The sequence below is a fragment of the Amphibalanus amphitrite genome, unplaced genomic scaffold (assembly GCF_019059575.1).
Source record: "Amphibalanus amphitrite isolate SeventyFive unplaced genomic scaffold, NRLGWU_Aamphi_draft 000373F_arrow, whole genome shotgun sequence".
Classification (NCBI taxonomy): domain Eukaryota; kingdom Metazoa; phylum Arthropoda; class Thecostraca; order Balanomorpha; family Balanidae; genus Amphibalanus; species Amphibalanus amphitrite.
The window spans coordinates 86,680-110,279 of record NW_024881867.1 but is presented as its reverse complement, the minus strand read 5'-3'; the positions used below and the strand labels follow the sequence as shown (position 1 = coordinate 110,279).

Sequence of the window (23,600 nt, the reverse complement as noted above, 5' to 3'; positions counted from 1 at the left end):
TTTGCATGCTTGGCTTCTCACGTGTGGATTGCTGTATAAGTGGAATGCGCTTTTGTATAAATAAACAAAACAAACAATTTTGTTGCAGATATCTAGAGCTGGCAAAGATCCTTTTACTGTCTGAAAAGCAAGGGCTGATGGATAACATATCTCTTCAGGTATGCTGATTTTCCAGAAAACTGTCAAGCTAGACTGTGTTCAATAACAATTTGCCACTGAAATTTGCACTTCAAATCAACTTTTAATTCTTCTCAATGAATAAGTATAAATAGGTAATTGTGCATTTGAGTGTCATAGAAAAAGACGTTGCTGGCTGGCTTCAAAGTGAAGTTTGTTTTGAAGTTTGTAGCATGAAAAATGTGAACAGTATTTTGAGCTGGAATTTGAAAACAGGGCACCTGGGGTGATTTGATCAAGGCTCTTTAAATTCATTTGCACAAATCTTGTGACAATTAGCCTGTATAAGGCAGCAAGAGGGGAAGTCACTTGACTAGAGATGGGGAGTCACTTAACTAACTATGCCCTCCGGCACCCTGTTTTCAGATTCCACCCATTTTGAGACCGGCTCATAAATCCTCATGTTAGGCACTACAAAGTACAAACAGTATTTTGAAGTCAGATGGCTCTAAACTTTCATCATGCAGGCTTCTGCTACCATAAAATGGATAATCGAAAAGGGCTTGATGTTCAACTTTTGCTATTTTGCCAGTATTTACATACCTATATCCAGGGTTACTTTTACAGGAAAAGTTGAGAGGGGGAATAAAGTTCGGGGCAAAGGCGGATCCAGGGGCATCTGAAAGGGGGGTGGGCGGCAATACCATTAGGTTTTTCGTTAGGATGGAGCCCGCAGAACCTTACCTACCCCCAAATCCTATTCTTTCCTCGGGTTTCAGCCACTTTATTTTGGAAGGTTGCCAAAAAATAATTTTGCTAAAAAATATACGCACCTACCTTGGCTGTAAGGGGCGGGGGAGGTCCCAACTTGACTGCGCCCTTGCAAATGCCAATCAGTAGTATCAACCTATCAGTGGTATCAATAACTAGTAGGTATACCCCGGCCAAACATTAAGTAACGCCTTTCTAAAGAGAGAGGTTAATCCGCGCCCTGATTGGAGGTCATTTTGGCCCCCATGTGGGTTTTCTTGAAAAGCGAAAAACGGCGGCGCGCAGCGCCGCCAAATTTTTAGTACCTTACCGGGCATCAATTTGAAACCTTCGCACAAAATTTCAAGTCTTAGGTCACCTTAGGTCAGGAGTAATTGATGTCAAACTGTTCGAGCAAAAATGAGCAAAAAACATGAAATTCTTAAACGCTCACAAAAGCTACAGTTAACGAGCAATTCCAAAGTTCTTTGTGTGGTCGTGTATGTAGAGAAACGACGGCGCTACAGAACTGCAACCTCTACAACTACAAGGTGGGCAGTGATATCCGAACAAAAACTAATGAAGCACAAAACTTGAATTATTACTATTAGTATTAGTGAGCAGTGAAAGTTCCATTGGGAAAGCCGGCTGTGATGAGGTACTTTTTTTTGCGCCCTGCTCTGCATGCAAAGCAGATGAACGTGAATGCTGCATAAAGAGAAAAGTCATTTATTACTCAAAGCTTTGATGCCTATGGGACAAAAATAACGTTGTTTTTCCTTCAATGATTCAGGTTTGGAGGATGGTTAAACACGGCCATTGTCATATTGGGACAAAAATTTTAGATGTCTGGCCTTGGCGTCGATGAAAAAGTGAAAATAATCGTGAATAAATGGGTCGTTTCTGAGAAAGAACACAGAATATAAAAGGGGGTCCAAAAGGGGGGTCACCTTCTTTTTGCGTCAAAGGAGGGGCCATGGCCCATTGCCCCCCTCCCCCTGTATCCACCCTTGGTTCGGAGAGGTAATCCCGTCCCCCGCCGGTTCCTACGCCGACGCCTGTACCGATATGTCAGTGATTGCGAAAAGACGGAAGAGACAAGACAAGAGACGGTCCCACCGACTATCCGATCGGTATCGGGTCAAATCTGGAGTTCCTGCTGCACTGAACGTAAAATGGTTGGATGGAACCGAAAATTGAAAATTAATAATTATCTTAACGCCAGCAACGTTGATTGATGACGAGAATCTGATTAACGATGACTATAGAATCTGAATAGCGAATTGATTGAAAATGGGCTCCAAAATAAATTTGAAAGGGGGAAATTCCCCCTTCCCTCCCTAGCCGTTCAGACACGATTTGAAAGGGGGAGCGGAATTTTCGAAGGGGGGAAATTCCCCTCTTCCCCCCCTTTAAAAGTAACCCTGCCTATATCCCTGACTTCTTTTATTGCATAGATGCTCCCACTGCTAGCCAATTTTTGTGAACATTTTTCTTTAAAGGAAGACTGCCACCTTCAAAAAGTTTTCTCAGATCGGCCTATGATTTATTCCCTGGACAAAACAAAATTTTAGAATTCACCTGACAAAGTATCATCACGTGAATCGCGAAAAAAATTGTCGATTTTCATACAATTATCAATCGGTTAATGTCTAGCGACAATGTTTACACATCACTAGACTTCAAGGTCATAAGATTATTACATTTTATTTGAAAAAGTAAGGTATTTTATAATTTACTAATATATGATTTCATGAGAAATTGGCCATGTTTAATTTATTTTGCATTTAAGTTCGTAAAACATTAAAAAAAATCATGGCTCATTTGGAATGGGTCTGGCCCATGTTAAACCCCATTTCCCACACTTTTTTGGAAAAAATGAACTACTGAATATATAAGTTTAACTTTTATTTTGACACTCCAATATTCTTCTCTGATCTCGAAACAATCAAAGTTTTGGCATATATTTACCAAAAGATAAGAAAATTCATGTTTCAAAGTTATCGATAAACAGTAGGGATGTCGGTTTTCTTGGACTAAAAAAATGGCATCAAACTGAACTTTGGTCTCCGATTTCTCGCAAACGGGTTCGAATTTCGGAAAACCGACTTCAGTCTGGGACATAGGTGGCTCAGCTCTAGTGAAAACCGTTTTGTGGAAAAAAGGTGGCAGTCTACCTTTAATGAGATGCCCTACTGCTCTTTCCTAGGTAGCTCACTCTGTCTTGGAGCATTCATAATCATTTTTGTTAATTATAATGCATCCAACTGTTATTCACAACATGAATCCAATGCAATACTCTGATGTCATAGGTCAACTTCTTCAGCAGCTCATCAAGTTGATTATTATTTATTTCCCTGAAGTGTCCCAGACTGAATTTAATTTATGGTTACAAGAACAGGTTATATATTTTTTATTCAGAGAGAGCTTTAGTCATGTGATGGAAGCATCTCATTTCTTATTTAGGCTAATAATTTCCTGATCAGATGGTAAATATTCAGGCCTAAGTGCCAAGATCTCATCATTGGGCTTTGCCTGTGGCTCAACCAGTCTGTCTATAAAAACTGAAGTGAAGGAGATACCTATGCAATGTGACATACCGTAATGTCAATTAAAGCTACTTAGTAGTAACTTGTAAGACTCATGCTTCATTGTGAAGAATGATCCTTATCACTGTAATGTAACATTTGATACTATGTACTACTACCTACATTTCAGGCTGATGAGGTGCAAGCACTCTCCTCCATTTATGAGCAAGAGTGGAAAGTGGTCAGTGAGTCTTCCAGAATATATTCTGTCTCCATTGTGCATGGAGGCAAAAGCATTACTCTTGAGGTAGGTAAATGATCACATGGTACCCAATTGTCTTTTCAGCAGCCACGACTTGTAAACAGCATGCAGAGACGATCACAATATTTTCTCATTTTACTCAAAGTAATGAAGTTGACACTTGACACAGGCTCCCCCAGTGGCACATTTTCCTCATTTTGTCTCTCATTTCCCCACCCTCTGACCTCCCGGACTCTCCCCTGACCCTTGACCTCTCATTTTCCCCCGACCCCCTGACCTTTCTGCAGATGACACTGACCCCTGGCTACCCATCCGAGTCGCCGCCGCAGTACGAGCTACTGGCGCCGTGGCTGCGCGGCGACCTCAGGAACACGCTGGCCGCCCACCTCGATGGCATTTACTGGTGCGTACAACGTCTGTGGCTCACCACATGTTTGTGGCAAAGGATGCTTATTGTTCAATCTTTAATGTCACTGATTACTGTTTCTTTACATGTAATGTGTAGCGAAAATATCATAAATAAAGGTTAAAAGCAAACAACTTAAGCAATCAAGTGTAAACTATCAGCTTATATCGGTCTCCCGGGGTCTTTTGCTCCGGTTCTGAAACACAGCAAGGTAATAATATGCACACTTCTGTTTTCAGTGATAACATTGGTTCTAGCATATTGTACCTGTGGATCGAGCGTGTTCGAGAGTTTCTGGAGGAGCTCCAAGAAACGGCGCCTGATATTGGTATGTGTTTCGATATGTGATATTTTATGAGCCGTCAATTCGATATGTTGGGTAAAATGTTACGATGACTAATAATAATATTTCATTTTATCTCTTGCATCCTTCATGAGGTCTTATCTGACATAATTACGAATTCGTTGTCCGGTTATTTGCCGGTCGCATATTTATCGACAGCCCAGTTTCTGTCGTGCTCTCGCTCTCCCCTGTTATGTGTTTGTATGTACTTAGTCCCCATTGTTCCCTGTTCTGCAGAGGAGAGTGTCTCCTCGGCGGCTGTGTCTCCCCCGCCCACCATCGAGGCGGACCTGTCACCGTGCCCGGAGATCATCCATGGCGAGTGTATTGTGGACCGGAAGAGCGTGTTCCAGGCGCACTGTGCGCCCGTCGTCACCGTCCAACAGGTCCAGTGAGTATAAGGGCACAGTGAAGTGGATTTAGACAAGCAAACATTGCGGATTTGTGCTATTGGATAGGATACGGTTTAAAGTACGGTACTGTGGCTTAACGTCCGCTATAATGTGACAAGCTACTTTATTTCTGTCGATTGGAATGTTCTGATCATACACATTGTTTGCCTCCCCTTACATTGATGCTCTCCCTCCCCAGTCAGGTGATAGCCAGTCTCAAGGAGTGCAGGAAGATTGCCTCGGCCACACACAACATGTGGGCGTACCGCATACAGGGCGCGGCCAGCGGCGCATTCCTGCAGGACTGCGACGACGACGGCGAGACGCACGCCGGCGGACGGATGCTGCACCTGCTGGAGGTCAGTCAACACGTCCCGGTCGACGGACGGACGGACGATCCAGATGTCCCTGTCCCCGTCCCTTCCCCCGCTCGACCGGCTGACAGTCCAAGTGGCCGGCCAACGGTCCAGTAATCCCCGTCCGCTCGGTCGGTAGACGGTCCTGGTGTCCCGCCGCCCCTCCTCGGCTGTGGCCGGCGGTGCTGTATCCGGGTGCCGGATGATTTTCTAAACCCTTTTAATATCTTAAATGATTATGAGTCATGATGTAAATTTAATTTCAAACTGAGATGCAGTATGTAAATGCAAACACCATGGTCGCTGTATGCGGTGCTCTTTTGTTGGGTTAGGCACTATCGGTGCATTGAGACCATTGCAGTGCAGCCGGGAGAATGATAGGAATTAGGTGGAGAGAGACTTCGGTCTGGGCAGGCACCCTAGAGAGTCACCGGGGCTGAGCCCGTTCGAATGGACAGGCCGACCAGCCCCCCAGGCACTCTCTGCGCCCGGCTACGGGTGCGATGCCTCGGGAGCAGCGGTGCCGCTCCAAGGGAGCAGCCCGCATGAGATAGAGGTGCCTGTCCAGCCTGGAGCGAGGGCTGCGGCGTGGGGGAGAAGCATTTCAGCATCCTGAGGATGGAAACGACGGACGGGTCGCGGTGCTCGGGCTCACGACTTATGGGATCCAGTTTTGTATTACGAGAGGTCTCCCGTTTGCTCACACATGAATAGCGTGTTAACTAAACACCGTTCAGATCCGGCTGGAGTGAATTTTTCGCGCACTTCTGCTATTCTTCCCCCCCCCCACCGATGGGTTTCACCTATGGTCCCACCGACTTATCAGACCGTCCGTCCGTACTTCGTGCTGTTGTCCATTCTCAACTCTACTGACGGATCGCCGTCGGGACGGGAGCTTCTACACCAGAACTTCTCTCGTTAGCCGAGCGATGGCGCCATCTGCCGCGGACATTCCACTCCAGTTCGGTTTTCTTGTCGGGTGTTACCACGCCCTGCTTCCACCCAGTCACGTATAATATTACCACGTAGTAATTAAGCCCAACGGCACCCTGGGCCGTAACCTGACGTGCTATCCCTCGCCGGCTGGACCGTGGGGGCCTTTTCACCTGTACCAGAGGTCGACCGGTAGAGCCGGCGGACCTCCCCCCCCCCTCCTCTCCTGTCCTGATCGCTGCGGACACCGGTGAACGCTGCTGTGACAGCAATCTCCCGGGCCGCTCTGCCAGTCGCCTCGGCACCTCGGCACCTCAGACCGCACCGGCTGCGAATATAGCGGTCGTTCTGTCCGCGCCGGACTTCACCCAGGGTCAGTGATAGCTCACAGTGAGACAGGAGGGAGCGAGTACAGCCGACCGGGCGACACTGGCCCACCGGCCGCCGCCAGCCACGCAGATGGGGCGATACCCGGGGCGATACCCGGCCGTGTCTTTTCTCTGTCTACTTCCTGGGACTGTTCTCCCCACTTCCCGTATCGCCGCAGTCCTGTCCTGATGGCAGTCCTGCCGCCGGCCCGAGGGGAGAAACTGGTCACTGGTCTCCTTCTCGTAGTTTGACACCTTTGCGGGGGTTGCTTAGCCATTATCCAATTAATTTGTGATAGCATACAAGTTTCTCGGATTTATATGGGCTACCGTCGAATACTCATTCATTAACTTTAACGCACCGTCTGATCACAAGTTTCACTCATTTCCGCGTATGTTGTGCTTCACCTTGGTTAGCTCAGTCCAGTCTCAATTTGTTCACTTCAAAAGCATCACGTCAAATATTTCGAAGACATTTATATTCCGGGCCGGCTCAGACAGCTGGCGTTAAGTGTAAGGCTGGTTTCCATTTAATTTTAAATGTTCAGCCGCCAGGACTGCGGAGTCAGCGCGCTATTTGGCTGCGTTTTCAGATTGTCGGCGTTCAGAACTGGGTGGTTGTGGTCACTCGATGGTATGGCGGCATACAGCTGGGACCCGACCGATTCCGGCATATCAATAACGCCACACGAAACGTGCTGCAGCTCAGTGGCGCCATCTCGCCGCCAGATGAAAAGAAGAAACGCAAAACATGACGACAGATGGCAGAATGAAGTGCACACTGCGTGCGCCGTGCATCCAATGACCTTAACTGTGATTTGAGAGCTGACTTATGTGGGGTGTTTTGTGCGTGTTTTGTACTGAAATGTGAAATAGTATCCACGTGTTGGGTACGAGTTATCTTTGCATCTTTGTGGCACATCGATGGTTTTAATCGTTTGATAACGTGCATAGGTGGGCACGATCCGTTCCTCCGTTCCTCCGTTCCGGAACGCCGTTACAATTTTTAGGAACGGAGGAACGGACTCGTTACATTTTAAAAAGGGTAACGGACCAAGTAACTTCCGTTACATTGGTTTTTCGTTCCTCCGTTACAAGTTAACAGTTTAGTCCGTTCCTTCGTTCCTCCGTTACTTTTCGTTGTCCGAGCGGGTTGATCTTTCAGCTAACCCACAGACATTAATGCAGCAGCGGAATAGTGGATTATTGAGCAGCCCTGACTTGAAGACGGAAGATGGCCTCAGTGTACAGTGTACTGGCCTTCCGCAATGAGCCGGCGTTGCAGTATGTGTTCGCAAAGTTCAACACGGGCGTCCCTTCAAGCGCCTCAGTAGAGCGCATGTTCTCAATGGGAAAAGATGTGCTACGTGCAAAAAGGGCTACCCTCTCAGAAAGTGGCAGCGGAACATCTTCAATTAAGGGAGAGGGGGGGGGGGCACTGCCGACTTTTTGTCCCATTCTTTCCATGCAACGCACATAGGGCTAATGTTAAAATGCCAAAATCAAAGGGGGCACGGTGCGCCGGTGCCCCCCCCCCCCCCCCCGTTCCGCCGCCTATGCTCTCAGATGCCAACCTGGAACGTCTAGTGTTCGTGAAGTGCAACCGGCATCTGGCAGGGAACAAGTGATGCGCATCAGTACCACCAGACGTTTCAAGGTTTAGTGTCCAATCAGTGCCCACTGTCTTGGTAGATTTGGTGGGCATTCCGCTTTCTCGGGGTTTAGTTTGTGTCAGAATGGTCTCAAAAATGTTTGAAATACCCAACATTTTAACGTTTTTTATTTTGCTGTAACGGAGTAACGGACTAAAAGAACTTCCGTTACATTATATACAGAGGAACGGAGGAACGAGTAACGGAAGTCACGTTTTGAGGGAACGGAGGAACGAGTAACGAAGTTACAATTTTGGGGAACGGTGCCCACCTATGATAACGTGACAAACGCCGTCGACTACATCAAATAATACCGTTTTTGTGTCCGTCAGCGCCGTGCAGTGCAAGGTTATTGTGCATGGTACAGAGGTGAACTGTCTGCCCCCAACGGATAACGACGTGGTTCTGTGAATAAACCATACTGGATCACGGAATACTACAAATCAGACTTATGAGTATATTTATAGACTTCTACTTGACGATAGTGACGTAGTATAATATAACAATAACAAATAACAATACAAACAACAAACGTAATAACAATACAAACAACAAACGTAATAACAATACAAACAACAAACGTAATAACAATGCAATTACAGTCTCTAGCACACCTATAAAAACAGGCAACAACTGCGGCCGGATACAGGGCCTATCACGCTCTACACTCGCTCAACGAATAGCTAGCATGCGCCGGGCCCTCTGCGAGGGCACGGCGGGTGGTGCGTGTCTTTGGACGCAGTTCCCTTGACTTCAAGGGACGGCTCTTGCCTCTTGCCATTACGGCTCTTGCCGTAATGCGTCCTACTTTGGCAGATCAAGAATGAAGATGAAACTCTTGTTCGGTCGTTATGATAAGACCTCAAACTGAGAGCTGACTGCATAGTTGCCTCTGTCGCCAAAATAATCACGAAGCAGACGCCGATCGGGCACTGACGCTGACGGTAGTTTTTCAGCGTCGCGTTTCGGTGTTATCGGCAGTTGCGGCAGTCGACGGCGTCTAGTTGGCCTGCAGCTCGAACCAGACCTCGTTCTTACGGTTCCAGAACTTGAGCAGAGGGTCGTAGTTGACACTGCGAACGGACGAACGGTCAGTGCGGGCGTGGGAGCTCCAGGTGGAATAGGGAGCGCAGGGGTAAGGTGAGGAGCGGGCGCTCAGCGGTGACCTGCCCCAATAGGGTACAGGATGGGACTCGGGAGGCGGGCGTGAAGGTTTACACGAGGGTTGATTGCAGCTAATGAGGAGCTCGCCTAGCGAAGTATTCGGTTCCTGTAGTAACAAATGCTAAATTTGGTATAGTTGTTTGTGTGAGAGCGACCCTCGGATTGTACGCACATGGTGTACGACTATTGCACAGCCTAGTGATCGACATCGGAAGTTCTCTCTGCTGCCACCTGAGCGTAACTCGTGCCGTATGTCTGCGAAAGCATTTCTCAGCATGCATTGAGTTTGAATTGGAATATATAGTAGCTGAGTGTAAATTGAAGTCATTTTTGCGGCCAGCCCATGACCTGGGTCACATCACGCGTCCGTGGTCAGGCACATCTAAGCAAATCGCTGACTGAGAAACGTTCGCCGTCATTCGGCTCGAACGCTCTGCGAGCTCTACTATTCACTTCTGCCAGCTTTCTACGGCCGACCTGGACCTGGGCGGGCATTCCCGGCCTATTGAACAGGGCGGACGCGAGGAGGCGGCCCCGCCCGTTGGCGTGCACTCAGTATCAGCGATCTGACCCGGCCGTGCCAGAGCCGTCGTGCCGACAGGCGCACTTTCTCCGCAGCGAGGGTCAGTCATAATGGCGTTTTCTCCCCGCATACAAACATCGCCAGTCCCTTCAGGCGCGCGGGGTGAGGGACGGGGCAGACGGTGGAACCATTACAACTCTGACATAAAGTTGGCGCCTGGCCGCAAATATCTGGGATGGCCCAACTGTCCAGCGTATGCAAAATATTACCCCCGGCCCGGTTTTACGTCCAACGTAAATGTGATTCTACCATCGTTTTCATAGCCGTGACCCTATGGGCGCCTGGTTACGATAATGTCGATCATAATCCTTGTTTATGTCGATGCGGATATTGCTCGTCTAGCTCTCGAATCACTCGTCTTTATATGTGATTTCGGTCAGGCTTAGAAACTTGACACGGCTACTATATTGCATTTGTGCTCAATAAAATTATTCAATAAAGTTCTTGCAAATGACTCGAGAGTAGAACTATAAGGGAGAGGGTTGCTTGACGTTTGATCGTTAAGTAGGCAAAATGCCGGGAGGAATTTATTCGTCAATCAGCTGTGTTTTACTTTGTGCTTCGCCTTACTGCTTGCTTATGTCGCGCCGAAAATGCCATCAGTATCTGTTTAGAACTGAAAGAACAGAAGACAATTATGTTCGAAACTTGGTATCTACCACAATAAGTTGCCCGAAAGCACAGGGAGAGCTCGTAAAACGCTGATTAGTGATCCCTGCATCACTGCCAATATCCGCGTCTCTTGTTTTATAACGAGAAGTCGCCCAAGCCCAGACTTTGACACGTTTATCTGCACGACTAGGATGCGTGCGCGGAACTGATGTTTCTCTTCCGAATAATGACAGTCAATCGGTTTTTGTGTGAAGCCAGGTAATGGGCCTGGTGGCTCTCTAAGTACAAAAAGCCGGCCGGAGAGGAGTGCCTCTGCTGGGACGAGGGAGGAGCGGGGAAAAGCGCCCCCTGCTGGGCCAGTCGGTCGGACCTGCAGTCCAGCCCGTAACAGCGTGTAAAGCCTAAGCTACACTATGCGTGACCGTCCAGGAAATTACGTGCGTGATCTGCAGATCCGAGATTGCGAGACTCCCTTGACATCGGTTTCTGCGTTTTTCCAGAATTTCCGTGTACCTATTATTGTATTCTGACATAATAATGACAACTAATAAATGGTTTCGCAACAAACGCGTAAGTTTGCTATCTTCTATACTATTTTATTAATGATTAGTCTATTTTGTTAATAAAACATCAAAAACACATGAAAATTAAAGAAATAATTATTAATTACGTCACTTGGATTCATACGGTGTGCCACCAAGTGCGCCAACAACTGTGTCATATCACGGAATCACGCAGATTCTGCAAAAAAGTTCGTAGCTCTGAACTTTATATCGGTACGGAACATCCTGACTGTCCTGACTATCCGGCATTTCCTGTACTGAACGTCCGGGATTTCCTTGACTGAATCTGCGTGACCCCAGTGTAGCCGACCCTGTGTATTTCCTATCAGCTGAACTTGACCTGCGTACCGATTTTCTGCAAAACCCGCAAACACGCAGATCACGGACGTAGGATCCCGCATAGTGTAGCTCAGGCGCGGATACAAGGGGGGGGCCATGGGGCCATGGCCCCCCCCCCTTGGCCGATTTTTTTCAAAAATAAAATAAAAAGTTAAAAAGCTGAAAAGGGGGCCTCCTGAAAATAAAGTGGCTATTCATGTTGAGATGTTGCCTGAACAGCTAGATAAGCTCAATAGACGCAGTTTTTTTTTTTGGGGGGGGGGGCCAACAAGTGGGAAGATGGGGCCTCCAACAGGTGGGATTATGGGGGCCTCCTGGTTTCTAATGGCCCCTCCCTTGGAGATTTTCTGGATCCGCCCCTGGTGTAGCTAGACCTTAACGGTACGGGGACGGCGCCGGACGGAGGTCCATGGGAGAGAGAGAGAGAGAGAGAGAGAGAGAGAGAGAGAGAGAGAGAGAGAGAGAGAGAGAGAGAGAGAGAGAGAGAGAGAGAGAGAGAGAGAGAGAGAGAGAGGGGGGGGGGCGGAGCAGCTCTGACAGCTGACAACTGGAACACGCTTTGACATTTCTGTTTGTCTGATGTGCAGTTCGAGTATCGTCGGATAGATTGAGGGTAGATCGTTTCCTTGATAAGTTATGGATTTGTCATTAGCATTAGGTGTGATAGATTAAGGCGTAGCTCGTTACTAATACCGAAGAATGGAGCAGAAAGGAAGGAAACAATTAAAAATGATTTAAATGTTAAAAAAGAAAGCATTTTGACGTGGCAAAAATCACCTTTGACGTTTGTTTTAACCGATAGGTCATCAGTGCAGTGTGACTTTGTCGATTTTTGGACAGATATCTTTGAACTTCGAAGATCATATTAATTCCAGGCTTGTACACACGGCCCAGCCTGTTCTGAGTCGGGCGCGCCTCTCTGCCACCCACCTGTAGTACTTGGTGAAGTCGATGTTTTGCAGGCCGTGCTCGCGGGTGATCTTCTCCAGGGCGAACGCGGCGCGGTCCCAGCCGCGCCGGTAGACCACGTAGCCGCCGAACCGTCTGTAACGCACCGCCGCGGGCGTCACTGGACCAGACGGGGTGCATACACCGGGCTTGGGAAAATACCAGCGCGAATACTGGGCAGTGCGCACTGATTACAACGGCGTGTGTATAGGACGTGAAAACTCGAAGGGTCTTAGGCTAGTAGGCGGATGCTGCCAGGGAACGTCGCAGTCATCAAAGTTCCCAGTCCTCACACGCCGAGGGATGACACAATAGGAACACATGACTCGGTGATTTTCTGCGGGATTTCCGCAGGCTGCTGTTATATTAATCACTCCCCCATAAAGCGATTGTGCAACTCCACATCGGGGCTGAAAGCGTGCCACTAAATAGTCAATTTCTACTTCTAGTGCATCACGCTGGAGCTCACACTATGTGCTAAAAGCTGTGTAGCACATAGCACGGGAACATTTTCCAGCAAATTAGTGCTCGTTCGTGTGAGCACATCATTTAGCCGGCGCTCCTGGTGTCCGATCCTGTCAGGTGTGGCGGTCGGACCACGCTGTTTTCTGTCACGTTGGACCGTCGCCGTTTGGCTCTCAGACTGTCTGAATTAGCCGTATGCATATGAGCCGGTCGGCGGCCCGGTCCGCCTCTCTCGGAACCGCCGCCGGCGGGTAACGGTGGAACACGACCAGCTCAGAGCCGAGGCGCCCCGCTCTCGATCTACTTCGGGCGCCCCGGCTAATGAATAGCCGGACGACGTGCCACGAGCCGCCGGATAGCCGCGGTTTCTCCTCCCTTCCGGGAAACAGTTTGCACAAACCTCGATGGATTGCACACTCGTGCCTTGAGGGCCTGAAGGAACATCGTGTAATTGTGTGTGGGACGTGTGTCGACTCGGGTGTCGCGGACTCACCGCGCGATGACAGTCCTGGCCGGCAGCAGGGCCACCTCGACGTACGAGTCGTCGGGCGTGGGCGGCGGGCTGTTCTGCAGCGCGTGCGGCAGGTACCAGCACAGGCGGTACGTCGGGCTCTCCGAGTAGGCGTCGAACCGCGTCGTTTGCGGCAGCGTCATCTGGATCTTCTCGTCTGCGCAGCGGGGTACATAGAGCAGGGGTGGGTCAGTCTGGAGACAATACTGCGCCCTACTGCAGATAGGCAATATGCCCTTTTTATCACAAACCAGCGAGTCATGCCGCAGTGTGCTATGGAAGCACCTAACGCAGGGTCAAGTAGACGGACAGCACAGAAACCCTGATCGTGCTTTCTCCATTCCTTGACTTTCCATTGATCAGCCTTGCCATGGTACATGCCATAAGCTAAGAAACTGTACGTTATTTCCTCGTGCATGACGCCTATTGCACCTTTCCATCGCTGTCATGATGCACATTATAGCACTTTATAGATATTTCCCTCGCTCATTGTAATGCGCCTTGTCATCGCTTTGCTGTGGGTCTGTATGAAATCGTCCGATGATACAGATCCTTCCCGCTAAAAGAGGCCATATTCCGCTTGAACACTCTCCGAGCTCAAAGAACAGATCATACTCCGCTTCTTCCTCGCTCAAAGAACACGACATTGTTCATTGAACGCTTGTTGCGCGGAACGTTTCTTCCTCAAAGAACAGACGACAGCCCACAGATTGTCCCTTCCGCGCTCCATAGTCCACAGGCGCTCCTTCCCCACCGTAAGATAGACTACAGTGGACTACTGTGCTAGAATACTGTGCTTTCCACCGCCTGCCGTGACATTGTGTGTCGGAGATGATGAAACGCGCCGATTGTCGTCACTTTCCCTGGCTCGTCTCTGTCGTCGGGCCGCGGTGCGATCCGACCGCTCTCCGCGATACTCGGAAAACCCACGTAGGAGCTACAGGATCGGGTGGTGTGTTGTTGTCCCTATCCGCGGGCGGTGAAAATGGGAATTTGTCGAGTCCAGATATCATACATCAGCATCCAATATGGCTATGAAATAAAAGTGAAATGGAAGTAGTGCACGCCGTCAGAGCTCCACTTGGTATTTGGTTTTGTGTTAATGCTGGATACCTATTATATAACTTTTTGTCCATCATGTGCATGTCTTTGTTCATAAACAACCCCATTATTGTTCTTATTAGATGTTAAAAGATATGTAATGGAAATTGTCGGTAATGTATGTAGGTATAATATGATTATACGATCATATGATTCGTTCTCTGAATCTTATATGGTTGACCGTGTTTGTGCCGTGGTTTGATAATGCAATCAGTCACTACCATAGAATAGGTACAATGTGTGTAATGAATTGCCAGTATCAACCTTAGGTATAAATAGGTAGATTAGCGCTTTTGTGTGCCGACGTTCTTTGGCTCGCTTACCTCGGCTGTTTTCCCCGGCAAAGTACTTGAAGAGTCTGTCGAACATGAGTTTGGTGCGGTTCCACTGGACGGCCTCCTCCTCCATGGGCTCCACGGTGACGGGCTCCTCAGTGCAGGCCCACAGCTGGGCCGGGTAGTGGCGCACCTCGTACCCCGCCTCCTGTCCGCACACATAATATATGGAGGGTAGTGGCGCACCTCGTACCGCACACACCACACACACAGGGTAGTGGCGCACCTCGTACCCCGCCTCCTGTCCGCACACACCACACATGCGCCGTGACGCGGCTGGAGAGCAGCGACCGAGCGTAACGTGCCACTGACCGGTTCCGGCATGACACGACCGTGCGGACATGCACGCGCGTCGAATTTGGCTATGCACGCGTTTCGAATGGCAATGCACGCGCGTCGAATGGCAATGTACGTGTATCGAACGACGATTCACGCCAACCATTTGTCGAACGCTTGGTCTACTTCTATTCCCAGAGCTGTATATAGAGTTTGCTGTGGAGATGGCGAAATCAATAGCGGATGGTCCCGTAAATCAAACAGCATGCACGTCCTCCGTCCCAGACTCCCAACCCCTGAGCCCTGAGCCCTGACACGACACCGCCCCTTCCCCATTTCCCACGGCACGCCCCACCGACTGACCGAGTTGTTGGAGATGACCGTGAAGGGCGCGTAGTCGAACCGCGGGATCAGCGTGGACACCTGGTCGGTGACGCGGTCCAGGTTGACCCGGTTGCGCAGGTTGTCACTGACGGCCGTGTACAGTTTGCCGGAGACGCCCGAGAACCAGGAGCCGAGCTGGTCGAGGATGGCCGTCACCGAGGGCGCCGGGCCGCCGCCGCCGGGCGGGCTGGCCTCGGCCGCCGGCGTCGGCACGCCGCCATCCTGGGGAACGGGGGGCGGCAGCTGTCAGGTGTGGGGAGGGAGGCGGGACCGCGGTGTTACCACACTGCACTTCTGGCATCGGTCACTCACTGACTGTCGTCAAAACCCTTCCATGAGTTGTCATAACAGATCAAAAAGCCATCCGTGGTATGGCAACAACAAAGGGAGAGCGAACCGTGCCAAAGAATTCACATTTCTTTGTAACTGAATCATTACTGAGCTCAGCCTCTTGCGTGAGCTTTTAGCTCCAATCAGATAGTCATTTGTGCCAGAGTTAGTGTTGCGAAACAGCTGCGATTCCTTTCGGCCCTTTCCGTCATATCTCACCTGTTCGTTCCTGTCCTGTTCGTTCCCCGAATTCCGCGTCCGCCAACGTGCCTGGCCTCGGAATTCCATACCTGCCTAGTGCTTATCTGCTGTATCTCCATTCCAATAGTGAAGGCTGGGAGCTCATGCCGTTTTATTGAGTGTGTACTTTGATCGAAACGAAAGCAGATTGAACGTCCGTTCGTTAGACCCGGTTTTCCATTACGCCATCCGTATCACCTCTATCAGATCGAGCTGCTGATTAGACAGAGGCTATTACCTCTACCACCGGCTGCCTCATGTCTGGTAGGTTGACTGCCTGCCAGGAGAAACGCGATCCAAGATGAGGATATGTGTGTCGTGGAGATAGAGGACGGGTGAATACAAACGTGAAACCACCGCTGGCCCTTCACTTTACAACAATGGTCAGTGGCAAGAAGGTATAGCTTTTCCATTTTGGCGTGGTTGGTGTCGTTTAGAGTTTCATTAGTGCTACATTGGTGTGCTGTCAAAATCGATCTCCTCGCTTGTATTTTGAAAGTCAATGTATGTAGAAGAAAGACAGACGCTGAGCGCTGGAGGAGCCGTCTCGGCCGTCCTGGGCGGGTCTGCTGTGTGTAGATTGAACGGCGGAAAGTCTCACTCCCGCTGCCGGGAGAACCACACAGTCCTCTCCCCTCCACTCTGAGCCGAGAGGAGCCCGGTGGGACGGTGTGACACGCACTTTTCAGCCCCGCTATCGCCAGGTGCTCGTCAGCCGGGGTGAGAGCGCTGAGCGCAGTTGTCACTTGGCGAAACGCCGTCGGAGACAGAGGCGCTGAGCTTTGGTCCAGAACGGCGCAACACGCGCTCTATACGCAGACCAGTGGGGAATTACGCGCTGGCGTAATTCCCCACTGAACGGCGTGACACGCGCTCTATACGCAGACCAGTGGGGAATTACGCGCTGGCGCCGCTGGATTGTAGGACCTACCCGACTTTGGAGTACATTTTCGCTATGTTAGTACCCAACGGAGAGTGTACTGCTACTTGTTAGTTACTGTCATTCATTAACCCGCGCAGGGCTGGGGTCTCCAGCCGAACGCGCGGGGCTGGGGGGGGGGGTAAATTTTACCCCCCTGTTATCTCCCGAACTAATGGTCCGATTTGGAAAATTCAAACGCCAATCGAAAGCTCTCATCACGAACAACTAAAAACATGTACTTAATTTAAAATTTGAGGTCAAGGTCAAGGTCAGGTCAAGGGTACAAATTGCAAGTTTCTACAGTATCGGCCTTGCATCGTAGTTGCCGAAGAATGGAGTCATGGACTGAGACTGATTGCCCAAAACGTGTCCTTAGGCTACCAAAACAATATTCGTTGCATACAATATCATTCAGAGGTCAAGGTCAAGGTCAGGTCAGGTCAGGTCACCAAAAAACAAAATATAGAAAAGGGCATGTGCGACACATGTTTTATGGGTCATTTTACTCATAGAATTCAATAGGCACACTCAATAAGTGATATGGACCACCTCTGGATGAATTTCAGGTCGAGGTCAGGTCAAGGTCAGGTCAAGTGAGGTCAAATTTTGAAGTTGGTTGTTAAGGCCTAAAAAGGTGTCTATCTGATGCAGTTTTTCACGGCGAATCGAATGGTGCTATTTTTGTTTCCGTACAAGGTCTAGAACTTCCAAAAAAATCATTTTTTCAAAATTTTTGTGTGTCGTGACGTCATGAAATTTTGAATAACTCCCACATTTTTGAACCGATTCTTCTAAAAATTGGTATGTAGGTGCACATAGAACACTTCTCTGACATATATTCCGATTTTTTCGATACACCCAAAATTTTGGATTTTATAATTATTTTCCCAAAAAAGTCAGTTTTTTGAAAAAAAAAGTGGGCCAAAATCCAAAATTTTCAAAAAACCGAGATAGCCATTTGATAGATAAAGTAGAATTACGTATAACCTTTTTTGTTACGTCTTGATTCCTTTAAAAATGGAGATGTTAGCGGTGTTTGAAATTTCGCCGTTTTTGAGGCGAAAATGGCGAACATGACGTCACTAAAACGTCAATTTCTCAAAAATTTTCCGACGGATTTCGCTCAAATTTTCAGAAAACGTGTCAAATTGATGTAAGAAAAGGTACTTAAAGTTTGGCGGCGCTGCGCGCCGCCGTTTTTGAGATATCGCAATAATTCGCGAGGGGGGTAGAATTTACCCCCCAGCCCCGCGCGGGTTAATGTAATGGATAGAAATTTAATAATTGCTTTCCCATTTTATTTGTCATTTATTAAAACACAATACACATCTGTAATAATATTTTGATTGGTGTAGGTGTGCACCTAATGTCTGGCTGAAGCCTTGTTGAGGACTTTGTTACCTATGAAATGATATTTTTTGGACGAGACCTGAGTGTGGAAAACGTATCAATCATCAGTTCGTCAAAGACAAGCAGATGTTTTTTAGATATTAAAATGCGCAATGATTTTATTCTCTCCCGGAATAAAAATATTGAAAGTCGAAATCTGTGTTCTTAATCGTCTTCTAATCTGCACCCAAATCCTCAAAGGCTTAGCAAATGTCACTAGGTATCTAACTAGGTAATGGTATGAAAACAGTGTTCAGCTATTACGAAATTCTATTATTGTATACCTAATGCATTAATGCATTGAACGTTATTGGAAGTTTCCGTTCCACTTTCTGTCACCTTCTCACTTTACAATCCTGGCGCTGAAGCTGCGTCAAAGCCAACTGACTGTGATGCGGGTACGTGCAAGGGAGAGTGAAAGAAGTTTCAGTATTTTGTATGCATTCTCTTACATAAGACATTCTTCTCGTTGCTTCGCTTAGACTATGCACATCAAAACGATCAGTCGCCTTCCGTTTTTTTTTCTAAGTAGCCTACAAAGGGCTTTGTATCTGGCGTTTGGAGAGAGTCGTCGAGACTCTCGCTGGATAATTCAGTCCTTTGACGGTGGCCGGCTGGAGCACGCCCGGGAGCCTCGTTGGCATTCGGCTGGGGCGGGCGTATAGGCAGCCGATCCGTATCTGATGCGCAGAATGGCATGCGCCGCCTCCCACACTGCGCGGGTGGATAGTTGCGTAAGGTGATGTCCTCAGATACCGAGTATCCATTGTTCAGGAATGAGGTACCGCTCCCCAGGATCATCAGTATTCGGCGCGGACCCGCGGCATCGGAGATTTCCAACTGGACGCTTTCCTTTCCTTCTTTGAACGCACCTGTCTTGAAGGTTGTCACCTGTGTCCTGTACTCTGCCTTTGCCAGCTACCTGCTGGGAGTTGTAGGTTTTCAAGATTAGTAGCATTATTGAGTGCGTCAGTGCAACCCCGCGACCAGAGTTAGAATACACCCGACCGGCGCCGCGAGATGCTACACAAGCAGATCAATTTGTGAATCGACCTAAAAACACGGGAGGAAAATTATTTTCGCTGAAGCATTTCGATTTTGACTGAGTGATAACGGGGAGCAAACTAAGTTAAGTATTGGTATTTAGGGCACATCACTCGAACTAGCTCAGTGAATTCGGATTACCAAAATCCATCACGATTGGCTCTTGTAGTAACATGGGGGAGCATATGAGCGATGTATGGACAGCTGGTTAACTACTTCGCTACTAGGCTGTTCTTCGAGCGAATAATGACTCCTGCTTTCGTTCGTGGTTAACTGATAAAGCATCACCGCTATAGGGAACATTGATATTGGGAAATGGTGACCTTTGGTGCCTTCCGCTCACGTATCTTCTAACCTCGGAAGGTCGTCGATTCTAACGTCGATATAATAAGTTTGAAACGACACATGTAGTCGGGGCTCGTTTGCCGCTTCATGGTCTTTAGAAGGGAGTTGGGTAGAGACAGAGGCTGATGCATCCGTCCAGAACCTGAATTTGTTACCAGGTTATATGTAGTAGAGATCTTGTATACAATCTTCAATCTGCATAGGCATGTGCTATTTTTGCTATAATATCTTTGTATATCCGTTCAAATGTCAGTGATCTTAATCGATTAGGTCAATTACGGTCCAAGTTAAAGTGACCATCCCACCTTGCAATAGTTTTGAGTTGAGATAGCCAAATTGCCAATTGGGGTCCCTGGCTCGCACTTACCGGTTTGGGCACTTACAACATCGAGAAAGGTCTTTATTCGGAGATATTTAAGTTCAAAGTTGCAGCACTTTGGATTCAGAGGGGCTATTTATTGCATTTGAATGCCCCCTCTGAATTTGTGACGTCAGCGCAGATTAGCGATTTAAAACCTTATACTAACATCTTTGTGAAGCAGCGGCGGTATATGCTATTGGCGTGCGACATCTGCCGCAACTACCGCACTTTTAAGATACCAAATTATTGCTTCCAAATGACGTCACACGAACAACGAAGGTCGCAAAAAGTAAACAAAAGTTAAAGAGCAATATCTTGAAAACCGGTGAATATTTTTAGGCGAAATTTGGTAGATATTCGTTTTTGCTCTTTTTGAACCGAGATACGTCACTTTTATGCTAATTCATTAACGTTTTTGAAGGTGGGAGGGTCCCCTTAATGCGGAAATATCCAACTGATTCCCGTCGACAAATGAATCAGGTATGCAAATGGAAGCCAGATTCCGTTTGTTCCGTATAAACATGTCACTTTGGAGACGCCAGTGCTGTTTGTACGGTGGTCGGTGAGAGGTTGTTTTCATCCTGAGAAGCAAACGCCGGAGAGCAAACGCGATGTGGTCGTGCGTTAGTTTCGCCGACGCTTCCTCTGTAACAGCGAACACTGAATGGACAAAAGCAAATCTGTAAGCGCGTCCCCAGACTCGACTGCAGGTCGCTGCCTTACCTGTGGGAGGCAGCTGGCCGCCGTCACACACAGAGCGAGCACCGCAACACCGGAGATCTTCATGGGGGCGAGCGCGCGGCGACAGGCGGCGACGGACTGACGGTCGGCGCGCCGGCCGGTCTCTCCTGGGCTCTGCCGCCGCCCCGGGCAGCCCGGAGCTGCCCGGAGCCGCCGCACGGGGCAGCCCGGAGCCGCCGCCCGGAGCTACCCGGAGCCGCCGCACGGAGCTACCCGGAGCCGCCCGGAGCCGCCGCCCGAGCCTCTCAGGGCAGCTCGGAGCCGCCGCCCAGGTCAGACCTGACTCAAATAATGGGAGCAACGACTTGAGTGAGTCAGCGCTGACTGCACAAGAGAGCGTAGCCTGATTACATTGTCTAGCATCTAGACATTTAGTGGAATTGTGTTACAATCAGTAGAGCGGTCTCTGACGAATGGGTTACAATTGCTTTGCGTCATCGTTATCATAATTGCCTGCTGTAGTTATATTCTATTCATTTTACGCTGTAGATGCAGACAGATAATTGAATTATGTTGGAAACTCAACTACCCCCAGCCCTTGAAAAGGTGACGTAATAGTGCTTCATAAACGACATGAATTGCTAACCATGAGAGGAACCATGCAATACCATCAATAGATGTCTATCGAACTGATCTACATCTTACCCATTTATCAAATTTCTATGATTGTCGAAAAATGTAATATCGCCCACTAGTCACTAAACACTACTCTATCTGCCGTAGGAGTATACATACCTGTATACCTTCAGCCGGCAAAGGCCCGTTGCGGCTACACACTGGTGCCAGGAACCCGTTACCCGTGAGTTGTAACCGGGCTCAACACGTCAGAAAACAAAATAGTTTTGTATGTAAGTGAACGATCTTGATCGCATTGTATATATTTCGACTTCCTTAGAGTTTGTAATTAGTTGAACGTAGGTAGGTACTGATGACGAAGGCGGCGCCATATCTTAAGTTTTTAGCCTTCAGAGCATAGGCACGTTTGCAAGGAGTCGTGCAGTATTGTCTTTGCGTTATTTGAGACTGCTACAAAGGAAAGAACTGGCTGCACAATGTTAACTGCATACTAGGCAGAAAGAGGAGAGAGAGAGAGAGAGAGAGAGAGAGAGAGAGAGAGAGAGAGAGAGAGAGAGAGAGGAGAGAGAGAGAGAGAGAGAGAGAGAGAGAGAGAGAGAGAGAGAGAGAGAGAGAGAGAGAGAGAGAGAGAGAGAGAGAGAGAGAGAGAGAGAGAGAGAGAGAGAGAGAGAGGAATGGAGGAAGATTCGGGAAAGAGGAAGGAAAGGAGAAAGGAATCCTGCGTAAGCAGCACGTGCGTTTCATGCTGAAAGCTGGATCGCATCGATTCTCTGCTTCTCACGGCGGCCCATTTAGTCCTATTTTGCTATCGACAAAGAGCCGGTGCCCGGATGAGCGATGCCTCGGCACGTCGCTGGCTTTCGCTGCAAGCTGCCCGTCGACGGCTCTGACCCGCCCGCCAGCAGGGGGCGAAAGTGCGCCCCGCTGCCGGGCTGCAGAGTGCAGACGTGTCCTCTAACGGGAGGTGCCGACTTGGTCCTTTGTGTACCATGTTATGTTATGTTAAGTCGGCTGCATGCATGCGCGATGACCCCTGGCACCCAAAGATAGTTCGTATCGGGACGAGACAGGAGAAAGCTGGCTCATGACAGCCCAGGAATTGGGGCGATATTGAATGATTCATTAAGCCGCGCAGGGTTTTGATCTGGTGTAGGGGTTAAAAAGAATAAGTTTTTTTAAGTAGTTAACATGAATTGACTTGTACCTAATATGAGTGATATCTCCTCTGATGCTAACGGTCGTCGCCTTACAATGAATGCACGTCAGTCGGCATAATTTTGGCCATGAGTGATGTAAGTGGTCCATGTGTATATAAGTGACTATTATGCTGCTTCGGCGGGTTGCAGCGGCACATGGCGGGATTCTCATTACGAACCGTCTGTTTATGGACCGAACCGGAGCCTGCAGCTGACTTGATAGGCTTTGTCTGGCACGGCGGTGTCAATGCCTTGTTATGAATATTGAGAGGGAATGACTGGTGCGAAAGCCGCGCGGAAGTGGTGCCTGAATAGTGAATAGGTCCTCTTGGATTAAGAGCCCCCCCCCTCGCCGGCCGAGGGGGGGGGGCGGGTGCCGCCCCCCCCATAGGGTTTTTTTCGCAATAGCTCCGAACACGCTGGTGATAGAGAGCTGAAACTTGGCATACCTGACCTTTGATCCAAGCCGCATCTTTTGACACCAACCGCATTTTTGGGTCAGGTCAGGTCACTGACCTATGACGTCATAAGTGAACCTCTGCACGGTCTTCAGATGTCGCAACTTCGCAACGCCCTCACTGCCAGAGGAGATGTCACAGGGAAATGAAACTTGCAGGATCTAGTATCCATTATGAGTCCCACAAGTTGTATATCTCGGATTTTTCCTAAAGGTCATATGACGTCAGGTCATTTTCGTGACCTCACCATTATAAGTCAATGGGGAAAAATGAAAACTGCTATTCTGGCGCCGGGAACGATCTCCAACTATCTCAAGCACACAGAATCGTGATTTTATGCACTCCTTGCAAGGTTAGATGCGTCACTTTTGCAATGTTGACCTTGCGTGACGTCATTTATGACGTCATCAAGGTCATATTAGTTTTTCGTTAATAACTCTTGATCAAATTGAGCTAGCGAGTCGGGAAAGCCACCAATGGACTCAGGAAGACCTGCCGAATCGAATGATATGCGACATGACCTCTTTCGACCAACTTCGTGACCTGGGGGTGCTGACCTGACCTTGACCTGAGGTCAACACCCCAAGTTGACCTGATCCGGACAAAAAGT

The 23,600-nt window shown here is 48.6% G+C and overlaps 2 protein-coding genes across 5 annotated transcripts; one reads left to right on the top strand and one right to left on the bottom strand.

The window, feature by feature from the left end:
• The first annotated feature begins 13 nt into the window (after positions 1 to 13).
• LOC122389815 (protein IMPACT-like) lies at positions 14 to 8,541 on the top strand. Of its 4 annotated transcripts, XR_006258030.1 has the most exons (8): positions 14 to 158; positions 3,586 to 3,702; positions 3,945 to 4,060; positions 4,303 to 4,391; positions 4,644 to 4,797; positions 4,998 to 5,157; positions 7,049 to 7,394; positions 8,382 to 8,541. XR_006258030.1 is itself a non-coding variant. In XM_043382221.1 (7 exons), the coding sequence occupies exons 1-7, from the start codon at positions 45 to 47 to the stop codon at positions 7,208 to 7,210; spliced, it is 846 nt and encodes a 281-aa protein (XP_043238156.1). In that variant the 5' UTR covers positions 24 to 44; the 3' UTR covers positions 7,211 to 8,541. The 4 variants fall into 4 exon arrangements, 3 of the variants coding, with proteins under 3 accessions (XP_043238156.1, XP_043238155.1, XP_043238157.1); XM_043382221.1 differs by having other exon boundaries at positions 24 to 158; positions 3,586 to 3,636; positions 7,049 to 8,541; XM_043382220.1 differs by having other exon boundaries at positions 24 to 158; positions 7,049 to 8,541.
• Positions 8,542 to 8,550: 9 nt separating this feature from the next.
• On the bottom strand, positions 8,551 to 20,991 carry LOC122389816 (heme-binding protein 2-like). Its single transcript, XM_043382223.1, has 6 exons — positions 20,743 to 20,991; positions 15,368 to 15,610; positions 14,717 to 14,876; positions 13,275 to 13,449; positions 12,299 to 12,412; positions 8,551 to 9,180 (listed from the first exon to the last, which is right to left on the bottom strand). Exons 1-6 carry the CDS (start codon positions 20,803 to 20,805, stop codon positions 9,108 to 9,110), a joined length of 828 nt encoding a protein of 275 aa, XP_043238158.1. The 5' UTR covers positions 20,806 to 20,991; the 3' UTR covers positions 8,551 to 9,107.
• Positions 20,992 to 23,600: the final 2,609 nt, after the last annotated feature.